The sequence below is a fragment of the Fusarium venenatum genome (assembly GCF_020744135.1).
Source record: "Fusarium venenatum strain MPI-CAGE-CH-0201 chromosome Unknown EDB82scaffold_1, whole genome shotgun sequence".
NCBI classification, from domain to species: domain Eukaryota; kingdom Fungi; phylum Ascomycota; class Sordariomycetes; order Hypocreales; family Nectriaceae; genus Fusarium; species Fusarium venenatum.
In genome coordinates this window covers 4,266,240-4,291,600 of record NW_027072129.1, presented here as the reverse complement: position 1 = coordinate 4,291,600, position 25,361 = coordinate 4,266,240, and the positions used below count along the sequence as shown (strand labels likewise).

Below are 25,361 nucleotides of genomic sequence, written 5' to 3'. Positions count from 1 at the left end.
ACTTTATAAAGAGGTCAGATTCAGTAGCTTCTTGATAATAAGACCTGGAGAATAAGTAATATTTACATCAAGACCTATAAATACGAGAGAATACAGTAGACGGCTCATTGAAGAAACAACTCTTTAGAAAATCCTTCCGGTACCGCTTACTTCTTGAAGACCTTGATGGGAAACTTGGTGCCCATCAATTTGTACGCAGCCGGGTTGGGATGTAGGCCATCTCCAGAATCATACTGAGGAAATAGCTTATCTCCTTCTCCAATCAACGAAGCAAAGTCAACCGTGTGGTCAAAGGTACCATTGCTCAAAATCCACTCGTTGATAGCAACCCTCGTAACCTCTCTTTCAGGAGCATAGTACTGGTTTCCGAGCATTTGTGTGATTGTGGCTCCAATGCTGGTCATACCAGCCTTCTTGATATCACCCGCGATTTGTTGGTAAGCAGCGATGAGACCATTCTTGATCTTCTTTTGAGTGGCGGCGTCTGTGGCGGATGGACCAATGTCATTGACGCCTTCGAAAATGACAACGAATTCGGCACCGGGTTGCTCAAGAGCATCGCGCTTGTAGCGCGTAAGAAGAGGAGGGCCAAGACCACCTTGGAGGATGGCGTTTCCACCTGCAGCCATATTGTTGACCGCGACGTTCTTTAATCCTGAGTCTTGGAGATGGGCAGCAAGCGCATCGGACCAACTATAAATGGTAAGTCAAGGTAGTGTCAGGTTGTAAGGTTTACTCACCGATCATTTGAGTCATCAGTGCTTCCTCGTCCGTCAGTGATACTATCACCTAGGAGAACAACAGCAAAGTGATCCGCAGGAGCCCAAGCATCAACACCATTAGCAAAGTACCAATGCTTGGTGCTTCCTCCGGAAACAGAAGCAGCATTTACATGGTTGCCCTTCTGCATCCAAGAGGTAGTTCTGCTGCCAGGATGCCCAGTGATAATATTTCCGGCTTGACCTTTCTCGGTGTACACAGACAAAGCAAGATTGGACAGAGGCTTCAGCTTAAAGTCGATTGGGTCAGAGTAGACAATCTTTCCTGCTGGCACTGAGATGGACTTCTTTCCGTTGAACTTGAGCGTTTTGGCGGTCTTGGCGTCGATTTCACCAACACCAGCTTTTCCACCAACGGGGAGAGCGATGGTAGCTGCGTCAATGGGCAGATCCGTCTTTCCAAAGATGTTGGAGAATCTAATGCGAATTTTCTCGGCGCCAATGGACATGTGAAATGTCTGACGAAGCGTAGTGTTGAAGAATTGAGCAGCAGCATCTGGTCCTCCCTTTCACATCTTGTTAGCAACGATAGTATAACCACCTAAAGATATGGATTACTCACAAAAGGAGAAGGAGCAAGATTCGCAGGCTCAACTTCTTGGGGCATAGACGCCCATGAGCCAACCCAATGGCGCTTCTCATTCTTGTTCGGTGCGGCAGTGGCTGAGAAAGCCAGACCGGCTATAAGCAGAGCCTTTGTCGTAATACCACCAAACATGTTTACAAGATTGTACTACCTATCAGAAACACGAATGGCCAGGTGGGTAACGATCAAAGTTTAAGATGGGACGACGATGTTGAATAGTGATATGTTATAATAGTGGCAAGTTAGAATAGCCCATTAGCCTAAATCATGCGGATCGACGTCTGAAACCACTTTTGCCGACGGTTATTTAATCCAATTGATGGATCTTGTACCTCCGCAATGCCACTTGGAGCTTGGCCTGAATGAAACCCTGTACTTGTCTATAGCCTAGACTACCTAGACTAGTTAACTTGACGACCCCACACAACAGCAACATCATTCATCTCGGATCTGCCTCGAATAAATAAACAGCCTGGCAGCCGAATATCCGGGAAAGTGTTACCTGTATCATGAAAGGGGAACATGTATGTGTAAATCTGGCGGGAGGTAAATAACCCACATTTGTGTTCTGTCCCTTCGACTTAGCGGCCATATTGGTCTTCTGAGCATGGGGATCCATCTCGCTACTGTCGGCACCTGCCAGAGATGGTCAACGCAACGTGTTGCGTGTATTTGTGCGTTTAGATTATATTATTGCATCGAAACTACGGGAGCGCTGGGTAGCTATGCATAGAAGACAAGCAGTGAAAGGAAAGATATGACAAATATGCAACAATGGCTTAAAATGATGATAACGGGCATAATCGCCATATTGTCTATCTGGTTCTGGGTCAATCAGCAAACGTGAAAGGAAAGACATGTTGTATTTCATCCCCAACTATACAGTCAATTATAAGCAATCATGTACCTATGTGCTTCTGGCTAGAGATGGCACTGTAGCTGCTGCACCACGTTGCCTGTCGCATTCACCAGAAGGGCTACGCCAAAACACAGAAGAGGTTAATATCAGATTTGTTGAGATTAAGAAATAGTTATACGGCTCTGCCTTTGGCCAATAGATGCTGTTTTGCCTTGCACCAGTGTGCTTGGACGTTGAATATGAAGTTTGTCCTAGAAAATTTGCATAGGCCGCATCTATATACTAACAATGAATGGTGTGACACATAAAAGTATCACTAAAGCAGACAAATCTCGTGTGATGCAGGTTTGGATTGAGAAATGAGAGCAGATGCCTTGCCAGACTTCCCGTAAAGGGTTTAAATCGATGTTACCAACCCAATCTTAGTGCCTCAACCTGCCGTCTACCATCATGCATCCATTTGTAGCAAACATGATCCTCATTAAACATCAAAACTGTATGTTGAGGTTGCTCCGCAGTTGGAGCACGTGATATAAGCAAAACGTACATATGGAGACATTCACCAGCGATCAATGGTCTATGTATTTCTGCATCTTGACGAGTTCCCCTCTTCCTTAGGTCTCTTCGTGGCTGTTTAACATCGAAGTATTGCTTTTCATTAATTATCATCGTAGCTGATCTGGCTGGTACCACAGTTTCCAGCAAATTACTTTGCTTTGCGCCTATTAAGTCCGCGCCCCGCAGAGAAGAGTTTTCCTTGATGAATAAAATAACAACATCCTCAGCTATGACGGTACTTTACGAAAATATTGACACTGATGGGGACACTCTGATAATCATACCCTGCTTGACCGCATTATCAGAGAGCGCGGATGCTAGCGAGACTACCCAAAGACATGAAGGTTAGATCTACAATCCGAAAAGCATCACGTTATTAACATACAACTGACCGATCTTGCTTGTTGGTGTAGGGACGGATCCAGTAACAGAACTGCGGTTCAAGGTATCCAGAAGCCATCTTACAGTAGCGTCTCGACGCGCGAGAAGGATGTTTCAAGGAGAGTATCTCGAAACCCAGAAATCTGAGATTGATGGCTGCTATCACTGGAAAATGGAGCCTCTATTTGACCCTGAAGCTCTGGGAATCGTCTTACGGATTATACATGCACAAAATCAGGATCTGCCGGACGATGTCACGCTCGAGATGTTGGTCTCGATTGGTAAAGTTGTGGACGATCTTCAGTGTCACGAAGCTCTGTTTTTCTTTGCCAAAGTGTGGAAGAGTCGAATTTTCCAACCTATTCCCAGTCACATGTGCAACGAGCTGATCCAGTGGATCTTCGTTGCATCCGTGTTTAAATTTGATAAATGTCTTAATATGGCGACAAACGTTGCATTGATGGAAAGCACCGGACACATAGATAGTCTGGAGCTCCCCATTATCTCAGACATCATCGGTATGTGCACCTCCTGTTTGTATATGCGATTCTAACCATAGCAGATAAAATTGAGAAGAAGAGACAAGATTTTCTCAGTGATCTAGCTGATTGGCTACATGCCTCCTTGGACAGACTATGCTCAGGAAGCCATTGCCATGCACCCCAATGTACGTCTGTGATGATTGGGGTATTGCTAAAGTATATGAAGGACCTGAAATTGCTCATATCTACGCCCAAAGAAGCTTTCCCAAAGATGAGTCTTTCCTCGGCGTTCAAAACAGTGCGAAGCTTTGACTCGCCACCACTATATCTCCCACCACAAACTACGACACAGCAGGCAACTTCTTCATTCTATTCTTCGGGGTTGCAGCCTAAAGATAATGTTTGGGTGCTGAAAGAGGAGATGTATCGGAAGTATCCGAAAGACCTGCCCAAACAACTCATGACGCACCAATGCCGTCTACAGACATTGCTAGAGCCTATGATCGCTCACTTGGAGACTCAAGCTAAAAACCATGAATTTGAATAATGGCTGAATGGGCTTGTGATATACTTCGGGGAACTTCGGTCGGTTTCTATCGAGTGTGAACTTCATGGAAATACTGCAAGGAGACCATGACGAGCGATATAAATCTTGTTATATGACTATTATGGCTTTCTCTTACGCCCCGTCGTAAATGTTTAACTGCATGATTATCCTTCTCATGTATCCAGTCACAGACAGAACCGATCGCAGTGTTGGTTGAGGGAGTGATGTTTATGATTAAGGTCGATGGAAAATCAGAGAGCTGATGCGGCAGACAAGAAGTCTGTGCTTATCATGAACCTTCCAGCAGTAGGAATCATGAAAAAACTGAATGCGGCCACGAACACGACTACGGAGAGTCAGGCAGGTAGAAATATTATGCATTCGTGCGGAAGTAGTTCGTCAGGAACATGATACGTATCAATTAAGTCGAAGTCAGTCCTCGAATTCTGAATACCCTCTTTCCAAATAACTACTGTAAGCCCATGTTCTCCATTCTCCCACAAGGGCCATTCGTAAAGGTGTACACCGCTGCGCTGTTTGGATATGAATAGTAGTAAGACCACATCGTCTGGCCATTGGGACAAACGTTTGGGGTTGCATAGGACACGTGGTGAAAGCAAGTACCATCGCCAGATACCTTACTCAGTAAACAGTTGGGTCGCTTCATACACTCGACACAGCAGTTGTAAGCTCCTTTAGCTGCCTCGCCGGTGATACCTTCTGTTTGAGAAGATAGATTTGGCGACAGAACAATCCCATTACCACCATTTGCACTTGACACAAAGGCATCCTGTCCACAGGCCTCGTAAAAGTCTGGAGCAGGTAAAAGAGTCTCAACAGTAACTAGAGTTTCCAAAATTAGAGTTTGTGTTTCATTTGGCAATTCTTTGCACTGGACTTACCTATCTCGGTAGATACGGATGCAGCCTGGCGAGTAACTGTTTCTCTGACTACTGTTATCGGTGAGACGGTTTCGATTGTGGTCTGCGTAACCTTGGGAGGATAGTTTGTTTGGGTGGAAATTTCAGTGGTTGTGGTCATTTTCGTCTTTGTCTTAGGCGCCAGTGTTCTACGAGGACCCGGGACGGTAGTAGTGACAGTCTTAATAATAGTCGAGGGAACCCTTTTGGTACAGTCCACTCGCTGGACATACAAAGAGTTGGGTTGAATGACAGGAGAGGCATCCTGGTTCTTTCTGACCTTAAGTTTCTTGGGTACCCACTGGCTGTCATAGCTGTGGAGGAACTTAAAGTCTGCAGGGGCGGCGACAGTCTTCGTAGTCCACTTTGTTGTGGTTGTATATGAAGTCGAAGTTGAAGTTGTTGTAGTATAGGAAATTATCTTTTGGGTTTGCATGCCTAAGACAGTCAGTGATACCCCTTGCCTTGTGGCACTTGAAATCCTTACTAGTGACGACGCTTGTTGCTATTTCGACCTCAGGTGCAGCATCTGTGGTGATAGTTCTTTTTGCCGTCTCGGTCTCGGTTGTTGTACGAGGTTGAGGAACCACAATAACGTTGGCTTTGCGGATAACCCTCTTGATCACGGTGACCTGGCTTTTGATGGTGGTAGTAGCCCGGGGGATTTTACTGGACGCAATGCTGGCAGTACCAAGTTTGCTAGTGCAGAGAATGTCACTTGTGACCGCGAGGGCCTCGTTGCCTATGGCGAAAAGAACAAGAAGAGCAGGTTTGAGTGCAACCATTTTGACATGTATCTTGGGGGTCTCAATTGACATCGCTAAAGAACGGATAGGTAAGACATATAACTATTCTGTTCGCAGTTCTAGACCTCTTCCAAAGTCGATCAGAAACTACTAACTGCGGAAAAGATTGGTCGAGATCTAAATTATTGTTCATTAGGCTTTCTTCCATTTCAGCTGAGATTTACAACAAGGGTTAAATTGTAGTTAATAGGTTGATGGATACGTGAGCACGGTGGTATTTCGTTAGTTCCAGAGACTAGTGACAGCCAGGCGGGACAACCTTGAACAATTGGAATCTGGGCCATGCGGTGAATAATAAGCGAGTTTACTCGACCGACAAAATCAGTTATAAAATTTAAAAATGGGTTCAATGGTCACATTACTATAGATCTCCAATGTGCTATGATATTGACCCTCAAAAACATCACCCAAGTGCAGATTGAAGACAACCTCCGCAAAATAGAAAGAAAGCCAGCATATGTGCGCCAATAGCGAAACCACCCTGTATGTCATCCATCACAAGTGTATAGATCAGAGAAACAGCTAAGGACACCACGAAGCCCACACACCCGCAAATAAATACGGCGAACGGATCAAGTCCCTCGACAAATCTGATACCCCACCCAACTGAGCTCCCTTTCCTAGGACAAGCACAGAGCTTCTTTCCCAATTTCTTTGGTATCCTGTTGAACAAGACGGGTAGAACCTCTGCGTGATCTGGATTCTCAAACAAATGTGATAAAAGGTTTGGCCCGATAGGTGGACTTGTGTCACATTGTTCAAAATCATATTCCATTCTTTCTTGATTTCCAGGCAGCGAAGGACACTGCTGGATGTTGACGATCTCGCTCGAAAAGATCTCAAACTAAGTCTCCGGGTCAGCTTACACAGAGGTTATTATTGTGAGAAGGAAATATCATACTTTGACGAAGTCTATGGATGATACGCGCCGAAGCCAGCGCCATCTTAAGGCACGTCGTGAGCCGGAATAAGTGTATCGTAATGCCTGAAAGAAATCGCGGTCTGAGTGAATCTTGCAAATATCAGGCTGGTGCGCCTTCGAAACCTGCCTCTGAAATGGGGCGCACACTATGAGAAACCTATGCTTTGGATCGACTGCTGACGTTTGTGTGGAAGACGAAGTATGGCAGGCTTCTCCAAGCTTTTGGCGTTGGTTAAAAGTAGGTAGCTTTCCTGACGTCTTTTTGAAGAAAGAGACGGGGAACAAACATTTCATGATGGAGGAGAGATTCCCCGTAGACGGTCTAACTGACGTTGGCCCCGTGCTATCTACAAGCTCAAGATTCATCTCCTCGTAGTCTTTTAGCAAGGCTTGTAACTCTTCAATTGCGCCTGATCGCCTCTCGTGGTAATCGTCGTATCCCATTTGTCCACATCTCTATGTCAGTCGTTAGTAGATATATTCTTTTGTTTGCGGATGGGATACATGCACATGACCAAGATACACGAGTCCGTTGGTGTATCGCAGGACGTTTCCCGTATTTTGAAACTATGTAGTTGAAGTATTGCCTGGCGTTATAGCCTAACTCGGATGATGACTCGGTGTCAGTGGATGCAAAGAGCCTTAGAGATGAAACAAAGCTCTGAAACGATGCTCCTTCAAATATGAATTGTTGTACGTTCTCGTAAATCACGTTCTTCCCGTCTGAGTCCGGATCCTCTATCTCTTCAGTTTCCTCAATGACGCCGTCCAGAGACATGTCTTTCGTCGTTACAACAGATGTTAACTCATCTGTGCATATGAGCTCGCTAATGTGGCATTCCACAATGCGGTCAGCAACGGTTTGCCGAGATAAACCGACGAATCTTGCCGCGTCCTTATGCAGACGGCTAGTTGCATTGGTCCTCAAGTCCCGAGAGAAACGGGACAGATACCTCGCGATAGTCTTGATGGCTACATCCTGACTCTGAGATATCCTCACGATCTGTGGCCATAAATGTCTGAGACTGAATTCGTTGAGCAATTCCTGAAATAACATATCCGAGGCTTCCTGCTTCGTGTCATCAGGGAATGTTATATTTGTAGAAGGAGCTGAGGCTTGGCTGAATACAGACGCGACTTCGTCATCGTCCGATATCTGGCTTTCATCGGCTCCATCGTTCTCTTTAGCCGAGTTGAAAGATGCATAAGAAGAACTGTGCGATGAGCAGGCGTAACCGACGAGGATGCTGCGCTTTTGAACACCATGACCCGGTCGATCAAAGGACGCACAGCGATCGATAGCATGGATATAATAAATACAGCGACATGCCGAGTAGAACTCTGTCAATTGATAGCACATGCTTACAATTATGAGGTTCAGGAAAATCGCGCTCTGAGGTGGATAGTATTTTGAAGACCTTCTTGTCTATCATTGGTTACATGCTATGCAGTCAGATATGTTTCGGCAGTACGCCAACGGATTCGGAAAACAGGTTCCGGGAGTCATGTTGGAATTAGCATAAAGTAATCAGTGGCCATACAATCTACCATCAAGTGAAGGCCCAGCCCTTCATATGAGACGAGAATACTAGTCATGTGTGCACAAGTAGAGCAAAAAAACAGAATTTATGTTCCAAGCAATTCTAAGAGGTGATGCAAACCCGAGAACGGATCTCGATTGATACATGGGACACTAGCTATCGCAGCGGCTTAGCCGTTGTATTCAAATATTTACGAGCTACATAATCCTTCTGAAGAGATTCATTTGTGCACTCTTAGACACACATCGGGCCTTCTATTGATGCGCAATCTAACATAGCGGAACGTAATGTTTGTGCAAATTTTACAACTAACTCTTGTACCTGGATCTCACCCAGACCTCAAACTTCTGCTCAGCCAGAACTCCAAGTCGATCGCTCAGTGTTTTTAGGTTCCGAATCATAAGGCAAAAGCTAAAATTTTCGGATACTTGGCATTGAAGTACCGCAGCTGCCCAGCCCCAATTCAGTCAACATGTAGGTAGATAGGTCCGAACCTAGTAACAACACAGCAGCTTCTGCTCATCTTGATGTAATTTGAGGGTCTTCGAGATGTGGGAGAGAGTAACCAGGAGCTTGGGGCTAAAGAAAGAAATATTTCAAGTCCCCGTCTAGTCACACGTTGAGTGACCAAGCTGACATGACAGAGTCGAGTTTTTTGAGGCCCTGAGAGGGGCTGAAGTGAGGCTGTGTGTTTGCGTCACGCTGCACGATGTGCTGGCTGTCAAGTACTATTCCGATACTAAGGTTGTCTCGGCAAGCTAACACCTAAATGGCCGCGTTTGAGGTCCTTATCAGACACATGACTACCAATTGAACAAGGTCGATTTAGAACCAAATTAACATTCGATCTGAGAGGGTTCGGCAGTTGAGGTTAGATCGGTCTCAGACTGCAATATAAAGATGTGAGTGCCAGTGTTCGGGAGCCGGGCTTCTTATCAGCCCGTCAGCATAACTGAGGGGCATCGTGTAACTTTGACACCAATTGGTTGCGTCTCATAGCGCATGGCGTAAGACTAATTATAAATAGATACTGACGTTCAGCGCGCAATCATTTTTTCCCCCATCGCGATGTATTCACCCATCTTCACGCTTATTTCTACATATCTGTAATCTACTACTGCCTGGATCACCGGGAACGTTACACTTACCGTGTCATCATCTTCGTCGTGAAATCATCATGGTGCTCGCTTCATTGAGCAATTGGCGGGCGCAATGGTTTCCCCCAAAGCCGAGATTTACAGAGCAGGATGTACCAGCTCAGAACGGACGAGTCTTCATTGTCACGGGCGGGAATGCCGGCATCGGATACGAGCTGGTCAAAATGCTTTATGGAACAGGTGCAACAATCTATATGACCTCGCGATCAATTGTAAAGACATCATCTTGACAGAACGGAAGAGAGTTAATTACTAATTAATTTTCCAGGATCGCGCCGAGAGTGCCATCAAAACCATCACATCGCTCAATCCTCCACCATCGAATCCCGGAACGATCAAGCCGCTGTGCTTAGATCTAAATGATCTCGAGAGCGTCACGAACGCTGCCGAAACGTTTGCTCAGCAGGAAAGTCAACTTGATGTGCTCTGGAACAATGCAGGTACTGGAGGTACCGCAGTCGAGATTGGGGCGAAAACGAAACAAGGTCTCGAGCCAATGGTGGGCATGCATTGCGTCGCAGCCTTGCTCTTCACTCAACTGCTCATCCCTCATTTACGCGCTGCTGCTGCGTCTTCGGTAAGAAAGTCGTCTCGGGTCGTTTGGACGTCTGGCTTTCTTGCGGAAGCAGTGACACCAACAAATGGCATCGACTTCGATTTTCTCAAGGAAGGTAGTTCTGACCGAGTGCAGAACTACGGTGTTTCAAAAATGGGGAACTGGATGCTGAGTCGCGAAATGACAAACCGCTATGCTGAAGATGGTATCATTAGCATCACTCAGAATCCAGGAAATCTCAAGGCCGGGGCATACGCTGGTACACCAGCTGTTGCCATGTTCTTGATGAAAGCTTTCCTCCATGATCCGAAGTTTGGAGCTTACACTGAGCTGTACTCTGGCCTATCACCCGATATCACCAGCGAGAATAATGGGTGTTACGTCATTCCTTGGGGACGAATACGTCCAGATGATGATTGCCCACGCAGAGACATCATAAGAGCCATGACTCCTCAGTCCGCAGGTGGACTTGGATATACCGGGAAGTTCTGGGATTGGTGTGAGAGGCAGTGGCAACCTTTTATTGGTGACGTTTTCCCAGGCTGACAGTAAAATGGTAGATCACTGGTCTCGACAGAGGCTGTTCGTTATCGAAAAATGGATTTAATCTTTGTTTCCTTCTACTGACATTAACCCGACTCATGTCCTCATGTATGCCTTGCAATCTAAGAAGATGAACCACTGTTTAGTTTATTTAATCCCTGTTTAACTTCCTATCATTTGAGCAAGAAACCTTCTCTAATTGGCCAGTCATGATGGGAAAACGTTCTGCCGTATTTCATGGCATAAGCACTAACTACCAGAGAAATCCTAAGAGAACCAACATACAATTAACTTCGGACTTTTACTCTCAACATCTATGCTGAACGTCATTCTTTACATCTAGACCTTTGTTATTTTTGTTTCGCTTCCAAGAGGTATGGCTCGAGGTGACATCGCCCTGAGGTGGGCAGGAATCCTCTTCCTGACATCAATCGGCTACTTTGTCGTTAGGCTTTATCGACATCGGCTATGGTTTCGTCGAACTGTAGAGAAGTACAATCTTGTCGGTTGAAACATCTTTCTATCTGCATAGAGAGAATTCTCCTTATTGACTTTGCGTAGCCAACATTACCGGACCATTCTTGGCTCCTTGGAAATTTGATCGCCGTGGGAAAGATTATGGTACTCTACCCTGGAGATGTACATGGCCAGTTGATGCCAGATTTTCTCGCTCGCGAATATCCGGATATCGCCGAACTTGGCGTTTGCTACATTGACTTGTGGCCTATCTCCTGGCCCATGATGGCTACATTCCATCCAGACATAGCAGCACAATTTACACAGGAGACGTCGCGTCCAAAGCACGAGATTATCAGAGGCCAGTTTAGACCCTTGACTGGGCTGAAAGACCTTGTTTTGGCTGAGGGGTCGTATTGGAAAAAATGGAGAGCGACTTTCAACCCCGGCTTCTCTACACAGAACATATCAGCCTTGGTCCCCGAATTCATCGAAGAAGCGTCGATTTGGAAGGAATATCTACAACAAGTAGCCAAAGACAACCAAGTTGTTCCTCTGGAAGACTGTGTGATGAAGGCGACATGTGACATCATCGGGCGTTCTGTCTTGGGTCAAAGTCTAGGGATCCAATCTGGTGCAGACGACAAGATCTTTCCTACTCTGAAAGGCGCCATTGCGCTTCTTGTCACCGATTGGTCGCCGCCTAACTGGGGCCGTCTTCTAAACCCGCTCCGAGGTAGACGTCTTGCAAGTTTGAACCAGAAGTTGCGAAACCAGTTGAAACCGCTAATCGAGAGTCAACTTGAGAATCATGAGCGCATTGAAGGGCCGAAGACTGTCAATGGCCTTGCTATCCGTACATATCTAAAGGATACTGGGAAGGAAAGCAATTCTGAATCTGGCGTCGACAATGAGTTTCTTGATGTGACGATTGAGAACCTCAAGATCTTTCTTTTTGCCGGCCATGACACTACCGCGTCCACGCTCTGTTTTGTTTACAACTATCTTCATAACCATCCAGATGTCCTGGCAAAGCTGCGTAAAGAGCATGACAAAGTCTTTGGCCCTGATCCCAACGATGCAACATCAGTAATCTCCAAATCACCTACGATTTTGAATCAACTCGTTTATACCACAGCGATCATCAAGGAAACCCTCCGACTCGAACCACCAATTGGCTCCTGTCGAGAAGGTTCTCCGACGTTCTTCCTCCGACATCCTGAAACAGGACAGCAACTTCCTACTGATGGTTTCATTCTCTTCTCAGCAAGCAAGGCCATTCATCGCAATCCAAATTTCTGGTCTGAACCTGACAAGTTCATGCCAGAGCGTTGGTTGGAGCACGACTTCCATCGAACTGCTTATCGTCCGTTTGAGCTGGGTCCTCGGGGCTGTATTGGACAGGAGCTTGCTTTAACCGAGTTACGGTTACTTCTTGCAATGACAGTTAGGGATTTGGAGATTGTTCCTGCGTACAAGGATACCGAAGATAGGTTATGTGGCTACCAAGCATATCAGGCACACATGCCTGGTGAGCTCACAGCGCATCCGAGTAAGGGGATGCCCGTCAGGGTAAAAATACGACAGGTCTAGGAGTACAGATGCCAGGCTTTGTGACATATACAAGAACATAAGTGCTGGAACTTCAAGACGAAAAATGCTAGAGAACCTGAACATTGCCGTGAACGTAAGCCAAACGCTAGGCGCTGTGCTAGGTTGTCATTATTTATCCATTGCGGATATGTAGATCCATGACTTTTATAGATAGTCTGAACAGCTTTTGATTCAGTTTTTATCGCAATACTAATGTCCCCCTGACGACCCGTTTAATAGCTGCTCTCTATGGTCTACCACCACTATTTTTTTTTTCTGTTCTCGAGACATAATCGTCTCTGTTTCACAACGTGGCACATGCCATTGGATGATTGTCCCAATCACAAAGTGTTGTCCGGCTTTTTCGGCCTTCCACCGTCCAGTCGTCCCTGCCATACAGCTAGCTCCCCATGCTCGTCGTTGATCTGCTTGTTATAGCATGTCGTACACACCTTACGGCTTTTCTCAATGTCATGTTCAATTTTTATGTTATGGTTATTGCGTTCAGGATCATAGCATCCTTCGTTCTTATCATACTGTCCGATTTCGTTGGCGCAACGTTAGCACTGGACGGACATGTATGTAGTCGTGCACATTTCCCCCCTTTCTTTCTTTATTCTTTTTAGTTGAGATTAGTGGCTGTCTGAGTTATGCTGGATGTCTGATATGGATGGATGAATTTAGTTTGTCTGCTGATGTGTGACAGGTTGTATTTTGTCTGGTGCTGGTGGAACTGGGAGGTATAATCAGTCATGAGCGATATCTTTTGTCTATATACACTTACTTCTCCATGACGGTTATGATTCATTGTCTCTATAGTTAGACTTGATCAATGACTATGACCAAGAACACTATGATGCAGAATGCCTGAGTACACTTTAATCACGAGTATTTTGGACGCGCAATCACGCTTCACCAACTATCGGTGCTAATCAAGCATGTCATTGCGACCTTTGTTAATAACATCAGGAGCATTTTGCGGTTCGTCTCACAAAAAGATATTTTATTACATGCATGCGCTCATAAACCTTGCATGATGAGAGTCCTTATTCTTGAACCAGGATTGTGGCCTGACTCAATTCAACTTTGAGCAAGCATGCATTATTCGCTGGGAAAACACCCTGCACCTGTACCCCGTGTCTTGATCCTCCCACGATATTAGCTTAGATTTTAGAGGCGACATATGCCGAGCGAGGTTGAAGCAGAAACACCACCGTGTGCAACGGACTCAATAGACCAGATAAGAAGAGACTAAAAAGGTTGATGCGCTGAAGACAATAAGCTATTAATTGAAAAGAAATGTCATTGAAATTCAGACTTTAAATGGTAAGACTGCATTGGGCCCTGACGGATATCTAGTTTACTTTGAAAGCTTGCGTTTCTTCATGTTTACCATGATAGCATGTTTGGTAACATAATTTGTAAACCGATCGTAAACCTCAATGTCGTCCGGTTTATCGACCAAATCAATGTCATACTTGGAAAAGAGATAAGCCAGAATGTAATGTATCTCTGCGAATGCAAGATTCTGCCCAAGACAGCTTCGAAGGCCCTTCGAGAATGAACACATATTCGTGTCTAGACTCTTTCCACCATCACCCAGCCAGCGATCTGGATTGAATTCGGCCGCGTCATCACCCCAGAGCTCTTTGCTGAAGTTCATGGTGTATGCCGACATGCCAACGACGCTTCCGGCGGGGATTACCTGCTCATCAACAATAAGAGGTTTGCTGTCCCGTGGAACGACACGTGGTAACCTCCCGGGAGCTGCAATGGCGAATCGGATGGCTTCACGGGCTGTGGCGTTCAGGTACACAATTTGCTCCAACTCCAAAAGCGACGGCAAGTTCTTGGTATCAGAAATTCCTTTAGCTAAACCTTCCACAAGCTTCTTCTTGACCTGATTGTTCTGACAGATTTGTACAACAGCTGCTGCCAGTGTGTACGCTGTGGTATCAGACCCAGCAACAAGCAAATCGACTGTCTCAGCCCCCATTTCTTTTTCATCAAGATCAGACAGGCTGCTCAAGATTGCCTCTTCGGTAGACTTGGGAGGATTCCTTTTGAAGTTGATGGCTGCATTGTGACATACGCCATATAAATTCATCATGAACCGTGCCTCCCTACTCATAATCTTGGCTAGAGCTTGTGGTATGCTTAACATGACCAACCTAAGGGTAGGCCGATACATGAATGTCCAGAGAGAGGCGGCGAGGGAATCAAATGCATCCAAAAAATCACCGTTGAAGTTTTTATCGCTGTTTTGGAGTTGGCCAAGAGGCTTCCCAGTGCAGTAATGAGAGATGATGTCAACAGTCGTGCACCTCACAGCGTTAAAGATATTGTAAGGGCCTTTCTGACCATCGATGCGATTCCCCAGTTGTTCGATTTTGTCTTTTAGTAGCGTTTCCAGCTGTCCTATGGCCCTTCGGGAGAAGTACGGATTGAGACGTCGTCGCCGTTGTTTGTGGAGATTGGGATCATGTTCGACGAAAACAGAATGTGGTGTACCAAATCCGGCATAGAAGTCGGGATGTTTGACGTAAGTCGAGGTTTGGTTGTAAATTTCCTTGTATATCTTGACGTCGTCGATGTGTAGCTCATTTGGAGCTATCCTGATTACTCTCGAGTCTAATTGTGTTACTGTGAGTAGATTGAGGGTGCAAAAGGATCAAATGGCCAACTGACTGTATTTCTGGTGTAAAATATCAAAGACAAGCTCAGGGTTGCCCCCCTCAGATACCCGCAAGAGCCATCTTTGGGATAAACAAGCCTCTTTTGGACCAGGAAATCTAGCTAGAGGGTGTAGGTAGAGCTTATATACTCCGTCAATAACCATATATGCGAGGTATACCACGGCTAAGATAACAAGGCCCCAGATGACATCCTGCCTCTTGCTATCACCGATTAACGCCCGAAGCTGGGCTATAATCGGAAAAGGCGACGAATCCATGGGTGTTTGTATGAAACAAAACTGTTTGAAACCAAATGGAAGTTATGGCACTTCAGATATGAAGACAGGATGTGTGTGATAGCAGGACATAAATGAGTGCTGTTGAACCCATCTTATCAAGATCAGTCTATTGTAGATATTCTTATGGTCTCCACCGATGTATTAGAGCCATCGAATATTCTCGGACACCGGATATGGGCCGGCTCATCAACATGTCCGGATAGTAGACCAGATGCACCCTGGTTTTGACTTAAACACCAACCTTCGGATGCCGGCTTCCTGGGCCACAATCCGTCTCAGACAGTGATAGGACGTCCTCACTCTCTAACAGGCGGTCGGCAATGCAATATTAGGGCACAGTGGATCCGGTAATGGCCAACCTATTTAACCTAGCTACTAATGGGATATATATAATTAAAGTCCCAATTGGGGATATTGTTTTCGAAGTTATCTACACTTTCCTTTTTTTCTCCCGGTTAGACATCATGTCAAGATAAATATTATTGTCAACGTTTTGGTTAAAGAAAAATAATGGAACAAGTCTGTCATCATTTGATGCCCTGGCAACTCTCGATCAAGACGATGGGAATTTACTGAAATCAGGATGTCGAATTAGTCTCGGTACTCTACACTACAGAAGCTAATGACGCAAAGTCATAGGCATCTTCTTCAACAGCACATCTATCAGATTTGAGACTAATCTCAACTTGCCAACTCTTTTAACATGCTGCATGTCCGGTACTGTTCGAGTTAGTCAATGTTATTCATGCATCAATACGAATGCCAAGGAATTATGGACTGGGGTTCTATACAGGTTACGAACCGCCGTGGCACATTGCAACTTACACAAAAGTTCAAGGCAAAAACCGTCAAGAGGTTAATGAGTACTAGACAATGGAAACATACGAAATTTAATTCGATAGCCCGTTACGCCTTGCAAAGTCAGTATTGCCTATAGGAGAAATATTTTACTAGAAGTAAGGCGATGACGGTGATGGCCGCACTGACTCGCGGCTTGGCTGGCTATGCGAGAAGCCGCTGACACATGAGTTTCAGGAATTAAAAATGGATCTTTGGCATTTCTACCACGTAAATAAAACTGGAGAATGGCTCCGTCGGACTCCGTTATGGACTTTCTCCAAAGTCCGTTGAAAGTCCCAGACCTAAGCGAGGTTGGCAAATTGCTCTTGACTCGGAACTGTCTAGTTACCCAGACGGAAGCAAGATTATTCTCGATGTTTAGCGGCATCTAGTTATCGACTGTCTCGGGTAGGATGCTGACAAGTTGAAAACGCATAAAAGGGATGTCTTGAACAAAAAATAAGGTATGCAAGTGATTTTAAAGTTCATAATTATTGAGCGTGTTAATATCAACACCATGAGAAAGCAAAAAGAGAGCAGTAGTTCATTCGTGGTTTCAAGCGAAGTGAATCATTGTGAATCAGTGCGCCTTCTCCGACTAGGTACCTACGGATGTCCTCATTCACCAGACAAACTAACCAACGAGGCATTGTCTAGTCCATCTTCCCCGCAATTTGATCGACATCTTTGGTAGGGTCTATCTCCATATTATTCAGTTAATACCATGCTGCGGCCCCATATCCGAAGGAAAATAAGTAATAGTATCTCCGTCTCTCAGATCTCGGTTGATCTTGTATTATACAATTACTTGACTACCGACTTAAAAAGCAAAGCTATAAAGAAAAATGCCCACCAAAAAAGTCAGTGACGACATGCGCCGTCGTTGTGTTATGGCTTGCGACAACTGCAAACGTCGCAAAGAGCGGTGCGATGGTAAGACCCCTTGCCGAAGATGCTCGGCAAGACGGCCTGCCGCAGAATGTCACTATTCAGGACAAAGAGAGACGTCTTCTCCGAACCAAAGTCTTCGCATGCGCTCAACAAAATTTAAATGGATTACGCCCAAAACTCCTGTTTCGACACAGACTGCACGCTGCGAGACTGGCGACTTCCTGGGTAGCCCATTCTCCAACGTTTGTAGTCTTGTCTTTGACGAGAAGGGGGACATGGTCTTTTTCGGAGACTCGGCAAATGAATCTTTTCTCCAGCAGATTCAGCATCTTGTTGCCCAAACTCTGGGATCGTGTCCGTTTGTCGACCATCCGATAAAATACCACACCGATCCCAACACTGCTACTCCATCATCCATATCTTTGGTTACCATTCTAGACCCTCCGCCCAAGCCAGGCATCGCAGAAGCCAAATATTTCGTCAGATGGAGTATGCGAGCGACAAATGGGTTGCTTGGTGTTTGTGACAAAGACAGCCTTGAGGCCGAAATTTTGCAGTGGCTCGAACACTCCGACCAACCTCCAGACCTTTCGACCGCCTTTTGCTACTTGGTTCTTGCGAACGGTGCACTGCAATGTCCCGGGGACCAGGTTGAAGTTGCCGATGCGTATTTTTCTTACGCGGCATTTCTCATTAAGCTAGCCTCCGAAGAGCGGCTCAATCACAAGTCCATCCTGTGTCATTGCTTTATCTTTTTTTACCATCTCCATACGGGGAGGCGAGATGCTGCTTACCACTCTATCGGAGTTGCATGCCGTGGAGCATGCTCTATGGGTCTTCATCTACCTAATCACTCACCTCCTATGAATAATGACAGCTTTGGTTTTCGCGACCGGCTGTGGAAGGCACTGCGGATGATGGATATCTTCATCAGTGGTTCTTTAGGACGGCCTGTTTGCACAACCGAGACTCGTAACACAAAGATGGAACAGGGATATTCTTCCGCCATCGACATGACAGCTATCATTGGCACCGTCCTGAAAGAGGTTTATGGGACTTCCGCTATTTCAAAAGAATTCATCGCGAACATGACTCAGGAGCATCGCTTGTGGGCAAAACGCATGGTCCGGGGCCTAGAGGCTGATGGAATCGACGCGGCATACATTCTTGAAAAATACGATGATGAACCCAACCTTCGACTTTGTCATATGAAGGAGTCATACTACTGGTCAATCATGTTGCTGACACGCCCTGTTCTTCTCGAACGGGTGAAAGCTCGGATAGTACGCGCCAGGCCTGATGGAGACCAAGACTCCGAATCATCAGGCTCAGTTTCTGATACTGCTCTCGTTTACGCCTCAGTTGACTCAGCTCTTCGAAGCATCGGTTTACTTGAAGCACTTCTACCAAGAACAGATTTGCCCAAGCAATTACCATTCGTGGTCCACTCGACAATCACTGCTGCCTTGACGCTTGGTCTTGCCACATTTGCAGATCTCGATCAAGTATTTCCCCTACGAGGGAATTTGAAAACAGCAGATAAATTACTGAAGAAGTTTGAGTTGCATGACGACATTGCTAGGTATTACCGCCAAGTCTTGGAGCAGCTTCAATCTGTGTGTAACGAGTACATTGAGCAACGAAACAGTCGTATCGTTAAACAGAAAAGCCATTTGGTGACTGACCTGTTTGGATGTTTGAATGAAGAAGTACCCTTACCAAGTACAACATTTGGTAAAAAGAACGCATGGTTCACTGGCGATATCGATGAGTTGGTGTTCCAAAGCCCTGTCGGTTCTTCATCAACAAGCTATTTGACAGAGGGGTCTTCTTTAGAGACAGAGACAGAGACAGACAATAGCGGTGGAAGCTCGACTGATCTATCGCTAGACTTCCTACTGGGGTCACAGATAACTGATTTGTCTGATTTTGGGGATATTTCAAACACCGAAACCTTCAATCTCTCCAGTTTCGGCTGGCTCTAGGTACACTTCCAGAAGAAAGAGGAGTTTTTTTAGTTATCTCAAGAAATCGGAATAATAAATTGGATTGGCGTTCATTTTCGAAAGACGATAGTTGAAACAATACTCGTTATACTATATGAGAAGCCAAGTAAGGACTAGCGCTTTGTTATTTTAATATCACTACCAGCAAGTATAGCAACGAGGATGTATTCACGGAATTATATATGATACGCCCAACTCCAAGCATAAAACTATACGTCTAAAGTGTATGTCTTTCCAGGCTGAGTGTCGATAACCTTCCCAGACGTCTCCTTCTCTATCAACGTCTTCGCCCCAGTGATATCAACTGTGTAAGGTTTGATGAGACTTGAAATAGTTAGTTATATAACCCCAAAAAGAATTCGAGTATTGTACTTACTTCTCATCATGCAAACAGAAGAAGATATTCGCAGGCTCTCCAAGCCACTTGATTTGTTCGGTAAGGAACTCAGCTGCTGAACCTTGGAATGGTCTCCCGTTGAGATTTGCCCGCCCGCCAGCGCCAAGGATGGCAACAGTGGGCTTTGGCGTCAGAGACTTTGAAACACCCTCGTAAGCACCAAGGTGAGTGTTGAACAATATCGCCTTCTCGCCAGAAACAAAGTTGTACATGAGTTGACCGCCATCACAGTGTGACATGACGTGAGTTCTGCGGTCTTGCACATAGTCAGCAAAGGCGCGCATTCCCTCGTCCATTTGACCTTCCGGGGCAATCTCTTTCATCCGGAAAAGGCCATACTGCATTAGCCTGGTGATATCCAAGGAACAATCATACGGGGTAGTTTCGCCAGTGTAGGATTGTGCCGTGTCGAAGTGCTCAGGTAAGTCGTGTGAGGTGACGCCAGGGATGAGGGAATGCAGCGATGGCCAGACATGAACTGCTAATGCTGCATACTTGACATGGGGCCTGTAAGGCGCCGTTGGCGGTGCTGGAGCTCGATCGATGGTTCCTTCAGCAGCTTGTTTGAGAATGTCTTTTGTGAATAGAGGCACTCTTTCACCTCCACTGACTGGGATCAACTGTGTCTCGGGCACGCCGGCGTCTCGGAGGCAGTTGATGGCCTCACAGTTCGCAATCACTGTTGCGCCAGTTCGCAGAGCTAATTGGTCCGCACCTGGGAGACTAAAGTCTTGTGAGCGTTTACGTGTGATCTCAAGGCCATGTTTTAACGCACTGATCAAAATGGGCATGCGAGATAACGATGTAATCCAATGCAGTGACGTCGTCAAGCTCGAGATATCGCTTCATACCAACTGGCTTCTTGAGCCAAGTGTCATGAAAAATGGTCAAAGACTGCCACTTGAGCCTAAAAGTGGTTGTTCCTGCACCGGGAGATTCAATCAGTAAGATGAAGGCCACGAGCCTGAAGGCATAGTTTTCCACGATTTTCTTTCAAATACATACCAAAGAACTCCAAAGTAGGTTTGTCAGACATCTTATAGCAATTATAAATGTGAATTCGTGGTAAGAACAGTGTTATAAGAAAAGATTCAGTTATCTCTGCTAAATTATATAATTAGCCTTTTTATTCTGGACATTGCTACTAAAAATCGGGATTAACATCTTTATTCCCCGCCTAGTAGCTGGAACGTTGGTAAACTGGATATGACCAAGACCCGGACAAATCAAATCTCCTAGACCGACCGGCTGCGGGGTGCTCCCGGGCCGGGGCTGGCTTCCGATGCATGACCCCGGAACGGCCCCGGTAGATTGAATAATAGGGCCTTCCAGGTAGGAGACAAACGGTTTTTTTCGGATACTATGTCTAGCAGTGATCTGTTTTGCTCTCGGGGGATTCGGCGGCATGTGATTTTATTGAGGTAAATGATGGTCGAGTGGAAAACTATTTATCTGGCTGTACACAACGTATATAGTTGTAGGCATTGTAATTTCAACCACTCACGTAATAGAACATCTTTAAAGAATGCAGATGTGGGTGGAACTTGGTTCGTGAACAAGTACCCTGGAGTCGCGTGCGATGTCCCTGCACACATCTACACATTCCCTTTTGAACCCAATCCATCGTGGAGCTGTTTCTACGCTTCTGGTCCTGAAATATGGAGATATATCAAGAAGACGTCCGATAAATATCAGCTTGACATGCCGGTTCAGTTCAATTCTGAGCTGGTCTCCTCAATCTGGGATGATGAAGCTGGGAAGTGGCGCCTTGAAATCCGGCAACAGAATAGCTCCGACGTCATTAAAGACGAAGCCGACATATTAATCAATGCAACTGGCTTCCTCAGCAAGTGGAATTGGCCCACAATCGCGGGTTTGGACAAATTTAAAGGAACGCTCATGCCCACCGCCGCTTGGGACACGAACCTTGACTGGTCAGGCAAGAAAGTCGGTATCATCGGCAATGGATCTTCAGCAGTGCAGTTGCTTCCTCAGATGCAGCCCACGGAAGCCAAGATTGTCAATTTTGTCCGAAATCCTCTTTGGGTATCAAGTGCGTTTGTCTCTGAATTCACGCCGGAAGGAAAAAACTTTACCTATACGGATGAAGAGATTCAGTCTTTCAACGACAGTCCTGAAAAGATCCTCAAGCTAAGAAAGGAAATTGAACATTCAATGAATAAACTTTTTCAACTATTAATCAAGGGCAGTCCTGAACAGGTAGCGGCGTTCAGAATATTCAAGGGTAGGATGGAGAAGGCTCTCAACCATGACCCTAACCTATGCGCCAAGCTTATTCCAACCTTCGAAGTGGGATGCCGCCGGCTAACGCCCGGTGATAACTATCTAGAAGCTTTACAGATGGACAACGTCACGCTTGAGTTTGACCCCATCAAGGAAGTTACTGAACGCGACATCCTTACTATGTCCAAGAGCCACGATTTTGACATTATTGTCTGTGCAACTGGATTCGACGTGAGCTTCCGCCCTGGGTGGAAAGTCATAGGTAGGAATGGTGCTTTACTAGTAGAGCAATGGAAGGATGCCCCCGAGGCCTACTTCGGCGTTATGGCTGTCAACATGCCGAATTTCTTCACAATCAACGGGCCCAATACCCCGTTGGCGAACGGAAGCATCATAGCTGCCATGGATTTCACGGTAGATTACATCGCGAGGTGGATCCGCAAGATATCGACTCAGGATATTAAGTGAGTTCTCTCTTTCAACATTATTGAAAACACATATTGACAATGACTTACTCAGGTCTATCCAAGTCCGGCAGGATGCGCTGGATGATTACAACACTTATGTCCAGGAGTCGGCGAAAAGGACAGTATTCACAGGGAACTGCAGATCTTGGTTCAAGAATGACAAAGTGACAGTCATGTACCCTGGCAGTGTGATACATTTCCAGGAAATGCTGGAAGGCTTTAGGACAGAGGACTTTGAGTTTGAGTATACTGTCAAGAATCGTTTCCAGTTTATGGGCAGTGGTTTCACATTTAGAGAAACCAAAGATGAGGATCTGGCGTGGTACATGCAAAAGTAGCGAGTGTCTATAGCTTCCCATAGTATATATAACATTGAATTATTGGTTAGTCTCGACGTGTCTCGTCAAACGTCTCGGTAGCTTCGTATCTCGGTCATGACTTCGCTTCTCAAGAAGAGAGGTTTTGATCTATCTCGAGGGCCCTGTTAATCAATTGTAGGATCAGTACAGTGACAACATACCGGATACTTGTGCTCTAATAAGAAGCGGGAGGTACACAGCATTCTCAGACAAACGGATGCCTTCAGCAGACACTCCGGCCCTCCACTGGTCTAATGACTTTGTATATCAACGATGCGAGATAATTGAGAACTGAACAGAGCCTTGACGCTACTGCTTATCGCCTTTGACCAAGCTGACTTTATGTAGGACTTCATAGTCCAATCTTGGATCTATCTTGATGGGTTTGTGTTTTTGTCCCGAACACAGTCCTCAAAGCTGTTGAGCAACATTTTATCGTACTAATGATTATCCTGTAAAACTCATACGAGAATCTTTTCACAGTTGTCTAAGTAAATACTGTACGATACAAATTTCAATAAATTTACTAGATGACTAAACAAATACAATGGATAGCTTCAACTGGCTTGAATCTGCGCTTGTCAAATTGGCGTTCCTCAACCTCCAACCCTGCATCGAAATCAAGACTTTCCAAACAGCGCGTTCAACATGTCTTTAATTTGAAAGCCGAAAATGAGGCACCATACCGATATCCAGCCAAAGAATGAATTGGTATCAAATGGCTTTGATAGAGTTAGCTGCTCTGAAAACCTGTATGGAATGTTAATTGGATTCACTCACGATGGGTTTGGTGCCTCCGCTCGACTCGACCCATTCAAAGGCGCGAGGTATCATTTCCCGCTCGTACTCGGCGCATGCTGCTCCAATAGCCTCTTCGGAAACAGCACCCGTTGTCTTTGCAAGGTGGTTGAGTCGCTCGAGGAAGGGCAGAATAACCTTGGCGTCAAGCATAGCTTGGTTTCCGCCCATACCACGATTGGGCATCATGGCATGCATGGCGTCACCCATGAGCCAAACTCGTGGGTGTCCAGGAAGGGGTTCCTTAGCCGATCGGACATTCTTGCGCCAGTCAAGGGATGGCCTCACAGTAGCCTGAGGCCGGAATGTGTGAATGTCCTCTCCTCTTACTACGTCGATGATTTGCCGACTGTGAACAGACTTAATAAACCGGTTCCCAAAGTGATGGACTCATACTAACAAATCTTGATGCCAAGCAGGGATAGATTCTGAGAGAAATTGCCATATCTGGTCTGTGTCTCGCTCCTCGATATCAGGAGGGCAGTCAGCTGTTGGTAGCGACATGTTAAAGGTAAAAGAAGCAGTCTGGTTGTCAAAATCTAAACCTTCCTTGCCCTTCTTTTGATCAACCTTTTCTTGACGGGCTCCAGGGAGATAGGCTTCGATATGGTCAGTAATTGTTACTAACAGGCGGAGATGTATAAGCTGCTACTTGCCTATAGCAAAATATGTCTTGCGGTGGGAGAAAGTGATGATTGGGGAAACGAGGCAACGCTTTGGGAGCTTGTCCAACATTTCTTTCGACAACTTGACTTTGGCGATGAAGGAGATGGCGTCCAACTGCTGAATATGATTTAAGCCGACTTGTTTGTTGATCTAAGTACACCGTTAGACTGTGGCAAGATGGAATCCGAATGACCAACAGAGGTGGTGAAATCAAGTCGTTGAAACAAAACTTACTGTGGAATGACTGCCATCCGCTGCTATCAAGATGTCACCGTCTACCGAGGTGTCATCCTGGAACCAAACTCGAACTTTCTCTTGTCCACTATTTGTCTTGACAATTTCATACCTGGAAAATGCCTTTCCATGATGCATAATCCCTTGACTGAGTGGTTTTTGGATGATTGTATTGCGGAGCACTACGCGGTCCATGGGTGCTGAATCGTGATATTTTGTGCTGATCCGTGACATGTTGAGCAATGGTTTCATCCTGTAGTCGTACCAGATTGGCGTAGTCTCTTGGTTATCTTCGAACCGTCCCATTCTTTGTTTGATCTGATCAATTGCCTTGGCATCGAGACATTCTTCGAAAGCTTGTAAACAGGGTTGCGCAACTCGGATGTTGTATCCATCGCGCTTTGCATTCTCCTCGAGCCTCTCATAGACGTCGACCTTGATACCTTTTTGGAGCAACCCGCTAGCCAGAAGCGGCCCTGCAAGTCCACCGCCGACAATTATAACATTGAAATTTGACATTATTAAAGAGACACAGCAGTGTGTAAGGTTATTGAGTTCGGTTTGAAACGTTGTGAGTTTGTGTTGTGGTTGAAAATGGGGAGGAATTGAGTGGCTCGAAGGTAGACGTTGTGCTTATTTAGATTCATACGTAACTCAGTACTTTCTGATAAAACGTACGATTGTTGATTCCACCGAAACAACAGACCCCCATCTGTACGGAGTGCAGGACTGTCGGATGAACGATTCTCATGTCCGTTCAGACGCCGACGCCGCCCGGATCCGGGTGCCGGTAGATATA

At 45.7% G+C, this 25,361-nt stretch overlaps 11 protein-coding genes across 11 annotated transcripts; 5 read left to right on the top strand and 6 right to left on the bottom strand.

The window, feature by feature from the left end:
• Window positions 1-14: 14 nt before the first annotated feature.
• EDB82DRAFT_486221 (SGNH hydrolase-type esterase domain-containing protein) lies at window positions 15-1,600 on the bottom strand. The gene is made up of 3 exons (XM_025730885.2): window positions 1,342-1,600; window positions 741-1,285; window positions 15-693 (listed from the first exon to the last, which is right to left on the bottom strand). The coding sequence occupies exons 1-3, from the start codon at window positions 1,495-1,497 to the stop codon at window positions 147-149; spliced, it is 1,248 nt and encodes a 415-aa protein (XP_025589966.1). The 5' UTR covers window positions 1,498-1,600; the 3' UTR covers window positions 15-146.
• Window positions 1,601-3,011: 1,411 nt separating this feature from the next.
• EDB82DRAFT_550504 (uncharacterized protein) lies at window positions 3,012-4,631 on the top strand (the record flags this gene model as incomplete). The annotated part of the gene is made up of 3 exons (XM_025730886.2): window positions 3,012-3,126; window positions 3,196-3,681; window positions 3,726-4,631. 3 exons carry the CDS (start codon window positions 3,012-3,014, stop codon window positions 4,190-4,192), a joined length of 1,068 nt encoding a protein of 355 aa, XP_025589967.1. The 3' UTR covers window positions 4,193-4,631.
• A 30-nt stretch (window positions 4,632-4,661) lies between these two features.
• On the bottom strand, window positions 4,662-5,897 carry EDB82DRAFT_520184 (uncharacterized protein; the record flags this gene model as incomplete). The annotated part of the gene is made up of 3 exons (XM_025730888.1): window positions 4,662-5,035; window positions 5,095-5,550; window positions 5,600-5,897. 3 exons carry the CDS (start codon window positions 5,895-5,897, stop codon window positions 4,662-4,664), a joined length of 1,128 nt encoding a protein of 375 aa, XP_025589968.1.
• A 363-nt stretch (window positions 5,898-6,260) lies between these two features.
• On the bottom strand, window positions 6,261-8,222 carry EDB82DRAFT_486218 (uncharacterized protein). The gene is made up of 3 exons (XM_065608263.1): window positions 7,349-8,222; window positions 6,820-7,296; window positions 6,261-6,762 (listed from the first exon to the last, which is right to left on the bottom strand). The coding sequence occupies exons 1-3, from the start codon at window positions 8,198-8,200 to the stop codon at window positions 6,322-6,324; spliced, it is 1,770 nt and encodes a 589-aa protein (XP_065465533.1). The 5' UTR covers window positions 8,201-8,222; the 3' UTR covers window positions 6,261-6,321.
• A 1,336-nt stretch (window positions 8,223-9,558) lies between these two features.
• On the top strand, window positions 9,559-10,866 carry EDB82DRAFT_550502 (uncharacterized protein; the record flags this gene model as incomplete). The annotated part of the gene is made up of 2 exons (XM_025730890.2): window positions 9,559-9,750; window positions 9,807-10,866. The coding sequence occupies 2 exons, from the start codon at window positions 9,559-9,561 to the stop codon at window positions 10,638-10,640; spliced, it is 1,026 nt and encodes a 341-aa protein (XP_025589970.1). The 3' UTR covers window positions 10,641-10,866.
• A 37-nt stretch (window positions 10,867-10,903) lies between these two features.
• EDB82DRAFT_486214 (cytochrome P450) lies at window positions 10,904-12,915 on the top strand. The gene is made up of 2 exons (XM_025730891.2): window positions 10,904-11,139; window positions 11,199-12,915. The coding sequence occupies exons 1-2, from the start codon at window positions 11,014-11,016 to the stop codon at window positions 12,684-12,686; spliced, it is 1,614 nt and encodes a 537-aa protein (XP_025589971.2). The 5' UTR covers window positions 10,904-11,013; the 3' UTR covers window positions 12,687-12,915.
• A 1,131-nt stretch (window positions 12,916-14,046) lies between these two features.
• On the bottom strand, window positions 14,047-15,639 carry EDB82DRAFT_543288 (cytochrome P450; the record flags this gene model as incomplete). The annotated part of the gene is made up of 2 exons (XM_065609373.1): window positions 14,047-15,317; window positions 15,375-15,639. The coding sequence occupies 2 exons, from the start codon at window positions 15,637-15,639 to the stop codon at window positions 14,047-14,049; spliced, it is 1,536 nt and encodes a 511-aa protein (XP_065465532.1).
• Window positions 15,640-17,243: 1,604 nt separating this feature from the next.
• On the top strand, window positions 17,244-19,591 carry EDB82DRAFT_486212 (uncharacterized protein). Its single transcript, XM_025730893.2, has one exon. It carries the CDS (start codon window positions 17,346-17,348, stop codon window positions 19,374-19,376), a length of 2,031 nt encoding a protein of 676 aa, XP_025589973.1. The 5' UTR covers window positions 17,244-17,345; the 3' UTR covers window positions 19,377-19,591.
• Window positions 19,592-20,922, bottom strand: EDB82DRAFT_486211 (uncharacterized protein). Its single transcript, XM_025730894.2, has 4 exons — window positions 20,800-20,922; window positions 20,570-20,717; window positions 19,774-20,517; window positions 19,592-19,721 (listed from the first exon to the last, which is right to left on the bottom strand). Exons 1-4 carry the CDS (start codon window positions 20,828-20,830, stop codon window positions 19,607-19,609), a joined length of 1,038 nt encoding a protein of 345 aa, XP_025589974.1. The 5' UTR covers window positions 20,831-20,922; the 3' UTR covers window positions 19,592-19,606.
• Window positions 20,923-21,156: 234 nt separating this feature from the next.
• On the top strand, window positions 21,157-22,843 carry EDB82DRAFT_470919 (uncharacterized protein; the record flags this gene model as incomplete). The annotated part of the gene is made up of 3 exons (XM_025730895.2): window positions 21,157-21,215; window positions 21,306-22,502; window positions 22,558-22,843. 3 exons carry the CDS (start codon window positions 21,157-21,159, stop codon window positions 22,841-22,843), a joined length of 1,542 nt encoding a protein of 513 aa, XP_025589975.2.
• A 641-nt stretch (window positions 22,844-23,484) lies between these two features.
• On the bottom strand, window positions 23,485-25,081 carry EDB82DRAFT_520176 (uncharacterized protein; the record flags this gene model as incomplete). The annotated part of the gene is made up of 5 exons (XM_065609066.1): window positions 23,485-23,586; window positions 23,645-24,011; window positions 24,063-24,261; window positions 24,376-24,478; window positions 24,563-25,081. 5 exons carry the CDS (start codon window positions 25,079-25,081, stop codon window positions 23,485-23,487), a joined length of 1,290 nt encoding a protein of 429 aa, XP_065465531.1.
• Window positions 25,082-25,361: the final 280 nt, after the last annotated feature.

Excerpts from the sequence above, each read along its gene's own strand:
- EDB82DRAFT_486221 (XM_025730885.2), bottom strand. The coding sequence starts at position 1,497 with ATGTTTGGTGGTATTACGACAAAGGCTCTGCTTATAGCCGGTCTGGCT. Across the intron at positions 1,286-1,341 it reads ATCTTGCTCCTTCTCCTTTT|GGAGGACCAGATGCTGCTGC; the intron begins GTGAGTAATCCA and ends AAGATGTGAAAG. Across the intron at positions 694-740 it reads ACTGATGACTCAAATGATCG|TTGGTCCGATGCGCTTGCTG; the intron begins GTGAGTAAACCT and ends TACCATTTATAG.
- EDB82DRAFT_486218 (XM_065608263.1), bottom strand. The coding sequence starts at position 8,200 with ATGTGCTATCAATTGACAGAGTTCTACTCGGCATGTCGCTGTATTTAT. Across the intron at positions 7,297-7,348 it reads CTCGTGTATCTTGGTCATGT|AGATGTGGACAAATGGGATA; the intron begins GCATGTATCCCA and ends CGACTGACATAG. Across the intron at positions 6,763-6,819 it reads CATCCATAGACTTCGTCAAA|TTTGAGATCTTTTCGAGCGA; the intron begins GTATGATATTTC and ends CCGGAGACTTAG.
- EDB82DRAFT_486214 (XM_025730891.2), top strand. The coding sequence starts at position 11,014 with ATGGCTCGAGGTGACATCGCCCTGAGGTGGGCAGGAATCCTCTTCCTG. Across the intron at positions 11,140-11,198 it reads CTGTAGAGAAGTACAATCTT|CCAACATTACCGGACCATTC; the intron begins GTCGGTTGAAAC and ends GACTTTGCGTAG.
- EDB82DRAFT_486212 (XM_025730893.2), top strand. The coding sequence starts at position 17,346 with ATGCCCACCAAAAAAGTCAGTGACGACATGCGCCGTCGTTGTGTTATG.
- EDB82DRAFT_486211 (XM_025730894.2), bottom strand. The coding sequence starts at position 20,830 with ATGTCTGACAAACCTACTTTGGAGTTCTTTG. Across the intron at positions 20,718-20,799 it reads ACCTACTTTGGAGTTCTTTG|GAACAACCACTTTTAGGCTC; the intron begins GTATGTATTTGA and ends CTCCCGGTGCAG. Across the intron at positions 20,518-20,569 it reads TCGCATGCCCATTTTGATCA|TCTCCCAGGTGCGGACCAAT; the intron begins GTGCGTTAAAAC and ends ACAAGACTTTAG.